The 13,567-nt window shown below is 43.1% G+C and overlaps 1 protein-coding gene across 1 annotated transcript in view; it reads right to left on the bottom strand.

The window, feature by feature from the left end:
* KIAA1549L (KIAA1549 like) overlaps positions 1–8,335 on the bottom strand; it is a 104,126-nt gene extending 95,791 nt beyond the window's left edge. The window contains exon 1 of the mRNA XM_041469383.1: positions 8,260–8,335. Within this exon, the coding sequence (XP_041325317.1) occupies positions 8,260–8,335 (76 nt within the window). The remainder of the gene's footprint in view (positions 1–8,259) is intronic.
* Positions 8,336–13,567: the final 5,232 nt, after the last annotated feature.

Raw genomic sequence — 13,567 nt, 5'->3', positions numbered from 1 at the left:
GGATGAAAGGGAGTAATAATTTAGTATTGGAAGACACAAAAGGATTCATTTTGCAGCACGCAAGATCCAACCAGCATTGCAATGATTTATTTTATGGCCTTAAACAAATAAATACTGAATAAGTAAAGAAAACAAACCCTTTTTGGATTTCATTTTCAAAGCAACCCTGAAATGGCTATTTTGGGGGGTTTGTTGCGATGCCATTTTTACTGAATTGTTACATTTTACTGACTTGCTGCTACCAAGAGATGGAGTCAACATCCCTGTCAAGAAGATGCAGATCTTCATGTCTTCTTCCCATGGCTAAGGAAGTATTTTTATAGAGTAAGCCATTCTGGGGGAAGAGCTTTGCATTTTCAGCCCTTTCAGCACAAGCCAGCCTTGCAGATGGCAATGAAAAGAAATGAGTCTGGACCCACCCCACCAACCCTAAGATCAGTTGTGCAGCACCATGCTCCTCTTCAGACAGAGAAGGAACCATAATTCACCCGTGCTCTCAGCCTTTCTGCCACAACACTTTGATTGCAAGGCATCACTTCAAAGTGGTAAGTAAGGAAGCAAAGCCAGTGAATCCTGGAAGTTTTATGACACCACTGAGCTGGTTTTGGCTGCCCTTCTACTCACAAAGCCTCCCTACTGGCAAATATTGTCTGAAAATTACCAACTGTATGTACATCACTGAACAGTACCATGGTAATAGGTAGAACAAATTTGTATTCGTCTATTCAGTGCAGGGGGAAAAAAAATCTGCAGCAAGAGAAGGCTTTAAAGGCAAAAAGTTGTGCTATCAGAGACTTTACTGCTTCCCAGGAGCACAGATTAACACCTAGGGTAGCTGGTGGGTGGGAAGCTGCCTAACAGGCAACAGCAAGTGAGTTGGTAGATGTGTCACTAGAGCTCCATCAGCAGCTGTGTAATGCAAAGATTAGATATTGGTTACATTTTGTCAGCCTTCCCCAAAGGACTTATAGCTCTGTTTCTGTCCCCAGGCTAGAACATAATCACCATCCAGCCAGAAATCTGCATTCTGTGGTGCACTGGCACGTATCCACAGTGGGATGGAGAAACCTGTTAGTCACAGCACAGGAGATGCATCTCTAAGATGAAAGTGAGCTGTGGAAGGGCTCAGGAGTTGGGAGCAATAAATAAAATGCTTGTTCTGTTACCAAACACTGACTCGTTCTTCCAACCTCTCTACATTATCCAAATTACTGTTACAGGCAACAAGTGCAGAAGCAGCATTAGGTAATGCCCTCTCAGACATAATAAAAATAATAATAATAATAATAATGAATGCACCTTTCTCGTCATATGCTGGCAGCAGGAGAAGCTCTGGGGTTTTTGTCCAGAGAATCCAGTGAATTTGTCATGCTGTCCAAACAGAAATAAATCTGCAGCTTCATGTTCTTCTTCACAGCGCAGATCTTACAGCAGCTCTGCTGGCTCCCTCTCTATTACATTCAAATTTATTTTATTTTTTTTCCTCCACACACACTATCTGTATTTTGCCTGATTTAACAGGCTCTGCCTATCCCAGCCAGATGCTGTTTCCTGATAACTTCTGAGTTAACCTCCAGAAGATGCACTGCTCCTGTCAGCTCGTGAGCTATGAGAACAGCAAGTGTTGGAGATCGTTCTTCCAGTGGCAGAGGATCTTTAGTGAAGCTAATCCCCCCAAAAAAAGCAGTAGACAGGACACAACAATATTTTTTCTGACCTAGACAAAGTTTAGGACTCAGGAAATGCTTTGAATGGATGCACTGTCTCCAAGAACTGGGACACACTCAGCAAGACCACACTGAAAACAAATACATACATGTATAAAATAAACCACAAAATAAGGCCAGGAAACTTAACAGCTACACTATTCGATGGTACAAGTATTTAAATAGAAGCAATAACCTAAGCTAAGACTAGAACACACTGTTCTTATAGTGTGGTTTTGTGGGATTACTAAACACAGCTCAGCTTCATTTTGCAGGGCCAAGTTCGATCCGTTTTTCCTGTTCCACTTCCAGCACTGGATTTTTAATTTTATATAAAGCATTTGCAGCACAGAATTTCTTAGGAGTTCCTTACTCTTCCAGCACAACACTAATTTATGTGCCATATTTTTCCACTTTTCATTTAAATGCATCAGATTTCCTTGCAATTTATTTTACTTATAATAAAATCTAAAAACAGTTGGCATCAACATGTAAATGTATCTACTAATGGGTAGGGATGTTACGAGTAATATTTAATTATTAAATTAGGATTTCCTTTGTCAGTAAGGAGTAACTGCTACATCCTCTGCTAAGCTCTCAGAGTAACTGAGACTGAATCAGACTGCAGTGTCTATAGGACATTTCACACCAACAAAGTGAGAAACAATCACCACTTTTGCATACCCTGGAGAAGGAGATTTGGGGTTTTGTACTGATTCACTCCCAGAAGATACCAACCCAAATGCAGCTGTGGTGAAAAAAGATTTTCCACCACTAGGCAAAGACAGACAAGTACAGTCAAGGATTTCTCAAGCTCTACGGAAGCTCTAAAGGGATTGCCCTCATCCCCACACGCACACTTAAGTCAGCAAATACTGTGAAATAACATGTGGATCACCTGGGGAAAATGTAATTTTGGGCTGCATGAAACAGTTAACAAGTTAGACCAGTCTTCCCAGAGAACATTTTGTTGAGAGTACTGAAAGTTTCCATGCTTCTTCTCCCAGCCCTGCCAGTCGAGTTGTCCTGCTGCTCACAGTTCATCTCGGGTTTGGAACAAGTAAATCACAAGTGACAGGTGTGACTCAGCCAGCTCTGACTGAAACTGAAGCAGCACAGTAGCTAATGAGGGGGGAAAATGGGAAAAAGGAGAGTTATGGTGATGGTCTCAGCTTGGGAGTCCAAGGGATATTTACCCGGTCAGCAGATTGACTGGGACAGCCAGGTCTAACTCACAGTGGGGCTGTAGCAGCAGAGGAATGTGTTTGTAAGAGATAGAGAGTGACAAGGCTGTGACAAGGCATCCACACTGTGTCTGGCTGCAGGGTAATCAGTCCTGGCCAGTAATAATGCCATCACCTCTCACTGGCAAATTTTAGCTGAATTTTATTTCTAATATATTGCAACCTTTCAGACATACACAAGGTAAAACCCTGATGAATCTTAGGTATTATGTTGCCTTATCCACCACAGAATTATGAAGCCCTTTCAAAGTAAGTCTAGCTGGAGAAGTTCTTGGTGCAGCTTGAAAAGGGCATCCTGATTAGGCTGCAGGATTGCATGTGATGGCCAACATTATTTCATGTTTTCTCTGTCATCTGCTGGAGTTCTTCTGCCCATTCGTGTAATTTTGCTCGTGAATACCAACTGATTCGATGTTTCAGTTGATTTAAGAATTACAGCTGACATATTTTATCTTGTCAAAAAGCATTTGGCTCTTGAGGAAAGTCAAACCAGGAAGCAAAATACCAGAGGGAGGTTCCTTCCCTGCCCCTGGAGCTGGGAGACCTGCAGGCTGCAAAACCCTTGATACCACTTGACGTCCAAAGGACGACAGCAGGGCAGAAAGAGAAATGGAAGCCAAGGAAAAGGACAATGAAAATGCAGACCGCCAACCAGGCCAAGTGTGCTGGATCAGTAAATGTGCATTCTTTGCTTCTTCTCTGTCAAGGTCAGGATTAAATGTGTGAGATGGTATTTCTTGTTCAGACTCAGATGTTTGTTAGTTCTTATCCATGTTACAGTCTCACAAACCATGAGTTCTTACAGCACTTCACCAAGCTACAAAATAGAGCCTTATCTCTCTCTCCCTCTCTACAAGGCCTTTTAAGGATAAGCTGTCCAATTAAGAAATGACACCTAAATTATTTTTACTTTTAACCCAATAACCAACCACCCGTGCCCCCCAATGTGGACTTTTTTATCAATTGCATCAAACCACCCAAACCCATGGAGAAAAAGGTGAAGAAGAAGGACCAGCCTCCACCCTAAAACCTCCATCTTGCTATATATATATTACTGTATTCTAAACACTTAAACTCTGAGTTTTCCACCCTGTGGTATTACACACTTCTATTCAAACTCCACAGCCACAATCCCAGCTCTGTCATTCCATTTTGGAAGCCTTCTCCACGGCCTCAGGTCGATGCAGTGTTCTCTTGGGGGTCAGTGCCTGGCAGCACAGAAAGTCTGAAATCCTCAGCAGCCAGGGTTCCAGCAATAAAGATTAGATTTTGATCCAGCAGACCACTGATGTGTGGAGGAGAGCACCCAGAGCAGGACAGTCTGTCCGTGTAAGCGCACGCTGCCGCTGCAAACAGCGACTTCAGGCAGACGCAAAACAACAAAAAAACTCTGAACACAGGTGCTTCACGTGCCAATTAATCTGTCACATTTCTGCACTGTACCTTCAGCTAAACCTTTGGAGCCCTTTCAGGGCAGGCTGGAAGGAGCTATGGGCACAACCCTGTGAGCAGCATCACAAAATGCCTGCGCTGAGCAGAGCCAGCGTGCTGCGAAGCGTTTGCTGCAAGGCAGCAGTAACATCTACTGCCCTCCCTGCTCAGTTTGGCTGACGATAGTTTTTATGTGCTGCTGGATCACCCTGTAATGACCCACGCTGAAGTCATTAAGAAACAGTTCATTAATGATTGACACAATAAACTGTGTCTTATTTAACTGTTCCATTGTCAGAGCTTATAAATCTAATGTTTCAGAGTTAAGCAGGTCAGCTCATTTCAGACTTAATTTTTCACTACCTTTCTTTCTAATGGTCTCAGCCAAACCACACAGGGATATTTCCAGTGTAAATTAGAAACCCTGTGGAATAATTCCTCTATGTGTACGGATGGTGAAAATGAAGCTGTGAGGCCAGATTTTTCCTCCACGGAACTGCACAGGATGCAAGGTGAGTTGAATTAAACCATTGGGAGGGGTGTTGAAAGGATGAATTTGAATGCAAACCCTGATCATGTTTGGAGCTGTACTATAAAACTCTATCTTTCTTTGGTCTAATCACAGATGAAAGTTGAGCCCATAATAATAAAATCAGATATGGCCAGTTTCAGATCTCTGTTTCACTTCAGTAGTTCTGAAAATGCAGCTCCAACCCGCTCCACATTCAAAATCCCTGTCATGGTACCCTGGTTTTCAAGCTTAGCTGCTGTACTGATTCTGTGATTTTTAAGTTCCACACTCTGTGTCGTTTTGTTTTGTGGGTGACCTCCAAATCTGCAAAGGCTTTCAGGTGTGTTGTTACAAATTTAAGTCTGAAATGAGCTGACCTGCTTAATTTAGGATGCCCATAGATTTTAATGGAACAATCTAGTGCTTCAGAATTTTTTGTGCCAAAGGCTCCTGATTTCTCACAGCTACAACAGAGACATCTAAATCCAAACTGTAATTTATAATGCTGTTTATAGAAAATTCTGCACAATCTGGTCACACCTGCAAAGCCTATTTCCCACAGGTGTATCCACTTAGTGGAAACCTTGCTTTTTGTATTTGACTCATACCTTCTCGGAAAATCTCTAGTGCCTCTCCCCCTGCTTTTGGGGGAAAAATGTATTTGGTAATCTCAGGTCTTCACAGAAAGGTGGACTTGGCTCTGCTGCAGAGCAGCACGTGTGGTGGCCAGTACATCAGCTGGAGAAGGCACAATGTCCACCTTTTTCCACACAAGGGCAAGCTCCTGGAAGGGCAAGGAAAAATCTGTAGCTGGTCCAAGCTTCTGAACAGTTATCTCAATTCTTCCTTGCTGGCAGATGCAATCTTCTGTAGAGGACATCATCTTAGACAAAAACTTGTATTATCCATGTGCTAACTACTTCTCCTACCCCTACCTTCTGCTACCTACTGTTTTCCTGCACTTTCAGTCCAAATGTCTGCTGTAGAAATTTAATATAATTGGGGTTTTCTGTTAATTTCATTGAATTACTTTCAGTGCTCCAAGTAATAAAAAGCTGACTCCATTCCACTGCTGACAGACAGACTCTACTCAGGGAACCTTCTTCACTACCAAGATTTCACCTGTGTTCATACAGTTGGAAAACCCTGCAAGCCCTAATCCAGCAGATTTGAGGATAAGCAGCAGCCTGCCTTAATGTTACAATAACCATGTAGAATTCAATACCATAACCTTAATTTTACGATAACCTTGTAGAATTCAGTAGTTTCCCAAGAATTAGAAATGCCAGAAAAGAAGGAAAAATGGAAGAGGTTTGATTGAAAAACATTACCTTGGCATAGCAGAAGGCATTTTTGGAGACCCTCACTTCACTCCCTCTCCTTTATCATTTTGGAGCTTTTTCCTCATTATTGCCTTTTTCCAAGCAAGGCAGCAGAAGCCACGCTGTTGTGGCTGAGATCCTGGCACCGTGCAGGGTGTTCATGGCTGAGACCACCCCTGTTTGATAAAATTTCTCCTCCCTGAAGGGGCTCTGTAAACCATCACCTCAGCCTCTGCGCAATGCTGCAGCACAGAGTTTTATATTGTTGTAAATATTTGTAATATATTTGTATATATTTATATTGTTGTGTATATTTGGCCACCCTCACAGTAAAAGAGGTTTTTCTGCCAATGAGAATGGCACAATGAGTAAGCTGAGGTCATAAACTATTTGTTAATGGTGAAGTACTACAAAATTCGACAGATTTCTGTGGAACTCATGAATGAGCCTATAGGAATGGACAGAGTGCTCTCTGCTGAGCTGTAGAGATTTTTAAAGGAAGTCTCATTTCTATAAAACCCACCAATTACACCCATGTAAAATTCCATAGGCCTGTTCTCCTGGGGTTGGTTATCCCAGAAATCCAGGTCAAGAGCGATGTTCAGCTACCACTCACTCCAAAACTCAGACCAGCAGGGGCTGGGACTGCACAGCACATTCTGCAGCTGGGCAGATGCCTTGATCAGCACCAGTGCTACCCCTGCAAGCACTGCAGGTGATATTCTCATTTTTATTTCAATAACAAACCAAAATTATCTTATCTGAGCACGGCAAACTGCCACTGGAGAACTGTCCACGACGAGCTAGACATTTTCAAAACAGTCACAAAAGTAACTGCTACTTAACCCTGGCTGCAGGTTAATGGAATTCAAAAAGGGCTGATAAAAGCTTTTGATGCAACAGGAGGTGCACAGGTGAGGGACAGCCCAAATGGTGCCAACTCAGTCACACATGCCACAAAACCAGAGCAGGAGCACCTTCCAAGCAGGAAAATGTCTCTGTTGCTCTGCTTGTTGCACCAGTGGCTGAGTCACCACAGCCTCAACAAACATTCCCTTAATTAGACTTGTTCATTTTATCAATACTAAGGAGCTCTGGAGAAATAGCTCTAAATATTTATTACAATTTCCAGACTGAAGTGCTTTTGTCACACTGAATCCCACCAGGTACCTGACTTGGCAGCTCCTTTAGAGAGAAATGAGCATTTCCCGCTGAAATCAGAGCTAATGCTGTGAAACCCTCTTCATAAAGCATGATGAATCACAACCCACTGAAGACTTCAAAAGAACAGAAGGCAAGAAATCCCCCAGTGCTGATGTGCTGGACTGGTAGATTTGAGTGTGGATTCTTCCTTCTTTCCCCAGGGATTTTTCCAGCTGCTTTCATTATCTCTGTTTTTTCAGGGAGGTCCCAGCCCTGACAGGGGTCCTTCCTCACACAGGATCACCACCATGTGCATTCTTTGCTTCTTCTCTGTCAAGGTCAGGATTAAATGTGTGAGATGGTATTTCTTGTTCAGACTCAGATGTTTGTTAGTTCTTATCCATGTTACAGTCTCACAAACCCTGAGTTCTACAGCACTTCACTCTAAAAACTAAAAATGGAGCTGTATCTCCCTCTCTACAAGGCCTTTTAAGGATAAGCTGTCCAATTAAGAAATGACACCTAAATTATTTTTACTTTTAACCCAATAACCAACCACCTGTAGCCCCCAATGTGGACTTTTTTTATCCAAATACACAAAACGACCCAAACCCATGGAGAAGAAGGTGAAGAAGGACCACCCACCCTAAATCCTCCATCTTGCTATATATATATTACTGTATTCTAAACACTTAAACTCTGAGTTTGCCACCCTGTGATATAACACACTTCTATTCAAACTCCACAGCCACAATCCCAGCTCTGTCATTCCATTTTGGAAGCCTTCTCCATGGCCTCAGGTCAATGCAGTGTTCTCTTGGGGTCAGTGCCTGCCAGCACAGAAAGTCTGAAATTCTCAGTAACCAGGGCTCCCACATTTGAGCTCAGTTCCCAGATCTCACCTGCAGCTTTGGTCATGGCACTCTCCATGTGCCCTGGGTGGGACTCCTGCAGCTGAGCCTGCTGAATTCCTTCCATAATGCCCTATTTTCACCTCCTTCTCTTTTCTAAACTTCAATATTCAAAAGGAGGTTTGGTACAGAGATGATCCTTAAATCAGACCTGGAGATAAAGCGGTGTGGGTTTTGAATAAAACAGATTATGGAGGTTGGTTTTTTTTGTTTTTTTTTTTAAGAAAAGAAAATTCAGGATGAAATTTGCTATTCTGTCCTCACAGAAATTCCTGCAGCTCTTTCTTTGAGAAATACAAGCATACAAGTTCTGCTGAGCAGGAGTATGAAATACAGAAATGTGTCATTCACTGTCCCTATGATTATCCAGCCAAATCTGTGCATTACAAGCCTCTGAAAAATGACAATTCACTCATTCGAAAGACCTGTTAGAATTTGGCAGCATTGTCAAAACTCCCTCTTCTCAACGCACATTCTAAATCAGGCCCTAGATTTCTCAAACTAGACACTCAGATAAAGGGTAAGCTCAAATTTTACTTGAAACATTTTGCATTAGCATTGTGAACAAACCCTCTTGTGCTCACTCTTTGCATTCAAAACACCAAGCCCATGGCAGGTGCCTTGTCCCAAGAGCCCTTTCCCTTCCTGCATTTGTTCTCCACAGCAAAATTAATCTTCCAAATCCTACAGCTGAGACAGAGCTCTCACTGATAACAGCCCTGCTTCATTCCTAGGTTCTGATCCATTATTTACTGAAATAGATAAAAACTTTCAAGGGCTTAAAAAATAAGTAAGAAAAGAGACTATGAAATTAAAGACTATTCTATAAGCATTCAAAAGCAACGTTTCCCTCTCTCCAGCATCATTGCTGTGTCAGTGCATTTACTCTGGTTATACACCAATAAAAACCAACAGCAACAACAGCTTCCCCTCACCCCAAAATGGTTCCCAGGTCTGAGTACTGTTCATTAAGGTAAGATTCTTTCCCAGTATATGACCATAAAGGGGCAGGTCACTAAATTATTTTACTCCACAATCTGAAATGCTGTCTGGTAATACTGCCCAGGCAAGAAAAAAGATGATTTATCCAAGCAAATATTAAAAACTCCTTACCTTGGCTATAACTAGTGAGGCTTAGTGTGAGCAGTAAATTGTACTGGTTACACTTGCAACTTGAAATCCAGTCACCTCATCACTTAATTATCAACATATATGGCTCAATAATAGTCCACTTATTAATTGCTGTAACAGGGAATTCTGCTGAACATGTCAAGGTAATAGCTAGCAAATCATAATTCACCCTTGGAGTGCTAGGACCAAACTGGAGTGCTGTCCACAGCAATTCAACAAAAACAGACACATGGAGGCTTCTCCTCCCTGATCAGCAATATTCTGCCATTTTCAATAAATTAATAGCAAATGAATTCTGCTTGCAATGCAGAAACTGCCCATCATGAGCACATTTCAGCTGGAGAGAAGTTGCATGGAAGATGCTTCAGGTGCCTCATTTCACATCCTCCCTCCATTCCCTTTAGAGGAGAAATGAGCTGACATGTTCACAGAAGAGAGCACAAACACAGGTATCTTGTGTTATGACAAAAAATTACCAGGTGTGTATCAATGCCAGGCTTCCTGATGCACTAAACCATTAATAACAGGAACCTGCCAGTGGACACCTGGAGGCATTAGTGCAGTACTGCTCATGAATGACATTAATAACACAGGGAGTGCACTGCAGGTGAGGAAAATGAACACTGCCGTGAAATCACTGAGCTCATTTAGAAATGAGCTCACCAAAAATACAAAAAAATTAATTATTAGCCCTACACTACACATGATTTGCCACTTTGATATGAATATGAGTTTATTACACTGCACTTTCAGTCCAAATATCTGCCATAGCAATTTGATGTAATTGGGGTTTTCTGTTAATTCATTGAATTACTTTCAGTGCTCCAAGTAATAAAAAGCTGACTCCATTCCACTGCTGACAGACAGACTGCTCAGGGAACCTTCTTCACTATCAAGATTTCACCTGTGCTCATACAGTTGGAAAACCCTGCAAGCCCTAATCCAGCAGATTTGAGGATAAGCAGCAGCCTGCCTTAATGTCATGTTTTACAATAACCATGTAGAATTCAGTAGTTTTCCAAGAATTAGAAATGCCAGAAAAGAAGGTTATGGAAGGGGTTGGATTGAAAAATACTACCTTGGCATAACAGAAGGCATTTTTGGAGAACCTCACTGCACTCCCTCTCCTTTATCTTTGCAAAATGATAATTGAAAAACAACCCTGAGCCACTGAGTTTAGTACCCATTATCCCAATCATGTAATGCAATGTCAACATTTAGGGAAAGGATTAATTAAAAAATGCCCTGTGCGGCTCCCTGAAGTAAATTGGCTGTACTTTCAGCTGGGAAAAGGGGAAGACAGACATTTCCTCACTTGCAAATCAGATCAGTGTTGCTTTCATCAGCAAAGAACGCATGTCTGGGGAAAGGGAACAAAACCCAGTTTTGTGGTGCCAGATGTTCACATTTCATTGCTGAACACCTGATCTAGGAACTGTGTTGCCTGTATGGGACAAAACACCCACAGGGTAATTTGGGAAGTTGAATGGAAGAGGAAAACTACTCCAGAGCAGCACAGAAGGCTTTGCCCATCAGCGGTGGGCTGAACAGGACACAGAAGCATTAGGAGCTGTTGGGGAAAGGTGACTTTGAGCCTGTTTTTTGTACAGCACTTAGTGGTAAGAAGGCCAGAGATGATATGTAGCAAATAAATACAAATACATGAAAAGAGCCAGTAGTGAGTTTCTATTCACTGCCTTGATCACTTCCATGAGTGGTAATTCAAACTGCAAAAAGCTCCAGTCATCTTTTTGAGGCTAAAGCATTTTAATACCCTCCATCCTCGTGAAGCAAAGGCCAAGGATGGCAGTGATGGAGACACGCAGAGAGCTGGGCAGACAGCATAAACAGAAATGTTCATCCATCTCCTCTAACAAACATGTCACCCTTCCCATGTTCCTGTCACATTAATTCCCCTGCTGAGCACCAGGGGAAGCAGCGATAGGAGGCACAGGAACCAGCCTGGAATTGTGCACATCCCTCCTGTGGCCACGCATGGCTCAAAGCACACACGCTTTGGTGGGAAATGCTGCAGCAGATGCAGTGCTGCTGCTAATTCCACCAGCTCTGGGTGTGCAATGTGTGCTGCAGGGAGCAGGGGCTGGAAGGCTTGCCCAATTCTCCCATTTTTCACGACAATTTTGTGAAAGGGCTCTCTGGTGTGATTATTTCCAGCGTTCCGCCCACTCCGCGCTGGGCAGGTGCCGACGCAGCTGCGTGCGGAGGAGCTGAAGGGCAGACTGGAAGGAAGACAAAGTCCGCCGAGGCAAGGAAGCAGTGCGACCTGAAATGACCCGAAATCACGAAGAAACCCTGCAGCCTGTTGTGTGTGACCCCTGTGGCATGTCCTGGCCCAGCTGGGCAGGCAGCCGTGCCCCCAGAGCGAGAGGAGAGGGCCCTGCTGCAGAGCCCCCCAAATACACCAACCTGTGCGAAGCACTGTGGGCGGCTCTCGAGTCAAATGCAAACCAGGAGCGAATACAGATTTGAGGGAATAAATATAGGGAGAGAGCTAGTTTCCATTTCTTTCATATGTTCTGAAATTGCAGCGATTGTTGATTCATTAACGCAAATCGTGGAGCCAGGCACCCTGCATCAGATCAAATATTCATGAAAACAGCAACTCTAAAGATATCACCTTCAGATAAACAGATGCTGGCCTCACAGAAACATGGGGAAAAGCAGGGATTCAGAAAAGCACATACACTTGCATACAAGCCATACATTCACATACAAATACATTTACTTAATTGTCCAGCCTAGCACAGCTACCAAAACGCTCCTTGCCATGTAAAAGATCATGAAACACACATGAACACACGCACAGGGCAAAGATTCTTTCACCTTTAAAAGGGCATTTGTGCCTCTTGAGAGCCACAAGTCAGAGTCAGAAGTCAGCAGCAGTCTTTGCTCACAGGCAGCACTGAGCAGCCCAAGCACCTTGCATCAACTCTGCTTAACTGCTGCAAAATTAACGCTGGCGTGTGCCAGCTATTTTTAATTCCTTAACTACTAGCAACACCAAGGGCTGGTGTTTTATGTTTAACACTAAAGGCAAGTAAAGAGACTTGGAGCTGAGTGAAAGCCACGGAGAGAATGACCTGCAAGAGGTAACCTTGCAAACAAACCGGAGCCTGTAGGGATGGCACAACAAACACGAAACTAATACAGGGCTTGGAACAATTCATCACAAGCGCCTCAGGGGCAGATTTACAAATGAGGCATGTAAGTGCTGCCAGCTAACACCTACTCACTTGAGAAGCCACCAGCCCCTTGAAGAGGCCGTGCAATTCCTGTGCAATTCCCAAATTCCTCCAGTGATCTTGCAGGCTCCCATCTGCAAGTGCAGGCACCCAAACGCCTCTGTAACTCTCAGCAGCTCTGGTACCACTGACTCACTGAAAATTACCGACCCTGCTGCCTGAACTACCCATGGTGCTTAAAACTAAGCCTTTAGAAACCCCTGAGTACTTAGAACGGGGTTTTTTTCCCTTTGAAAAAAGGGCAAAAATGACAAGAAATGGGATATTGTAAATGCTTAGCTTGTGGCTCACTAAAGCCTTGATGTAAATCTTGGCTGTAATATTACAGGCACTAATGAGGAGTAGCACTCCAACAGCTAAAACACAGAATATCAGGAGCCAGGGAGGAGCCGTGCAGGATGCTGCTTTGGCTTGTCACATCCACAGAAATACAGGCAGAGTTCAGCAAACTCAAAATAGAGATGGTTTCCTACTGGGATCCTCCCTCTTCACTCCTGTAACCATGGGAGCACCTTCACAAGCCCTGACCCAGCTACCCAGGAGTGATGAGCAGGTTTTAGTTTCATTCCAGGGATGAGCAGGAAAGAGAAGCTTCCAAGAGCCCAACTTGCTATTTGCTTCCAAGCATTTTCTGAAAGCACCAACTGGAACATATTGCTATTTTTGCACCAAAGTTTATGTTAATTTCATCTTGTTTTACCATAAAAGCTTAAATCACACTTTGTGATAATGTAAATCACTGATCTGAAAACTCCCCACGGCAGCGTGTCCTCTTTTTTTCCTCTCCCCAAAGAAATGGTTGAGCACCAGTGATCTGCATCACCTCTTCATGGGATTACCCAAAAACTTGATACCAGTTAGTTAACAATTTCTGAATAATCTCTCAGAGGAAAAGAAAAGCTTAT

The sequence above is a fragment of the Pyrgilauda ruficollis genome, unplaced genomic scaffold (genome assembly GCF_017590135.1).
Source record: "Pyrgilauda ruficollis isolate IOZ18807 unplaced genomic scaffold, ASM1759013v1 scaffold230, whole genome shotgun sequence".
Lineage (NCBI taxonomy): Eukaryota > Metazoa > Chordata > Aves > Passeriformes > Passeridae > Pyrgilauda > Pyrgilauda ruficollis.
Note: the sequence above shows the minus strand (reverse complement) of the source record. Positions and strands in the feature narration are given on the sequence as shown.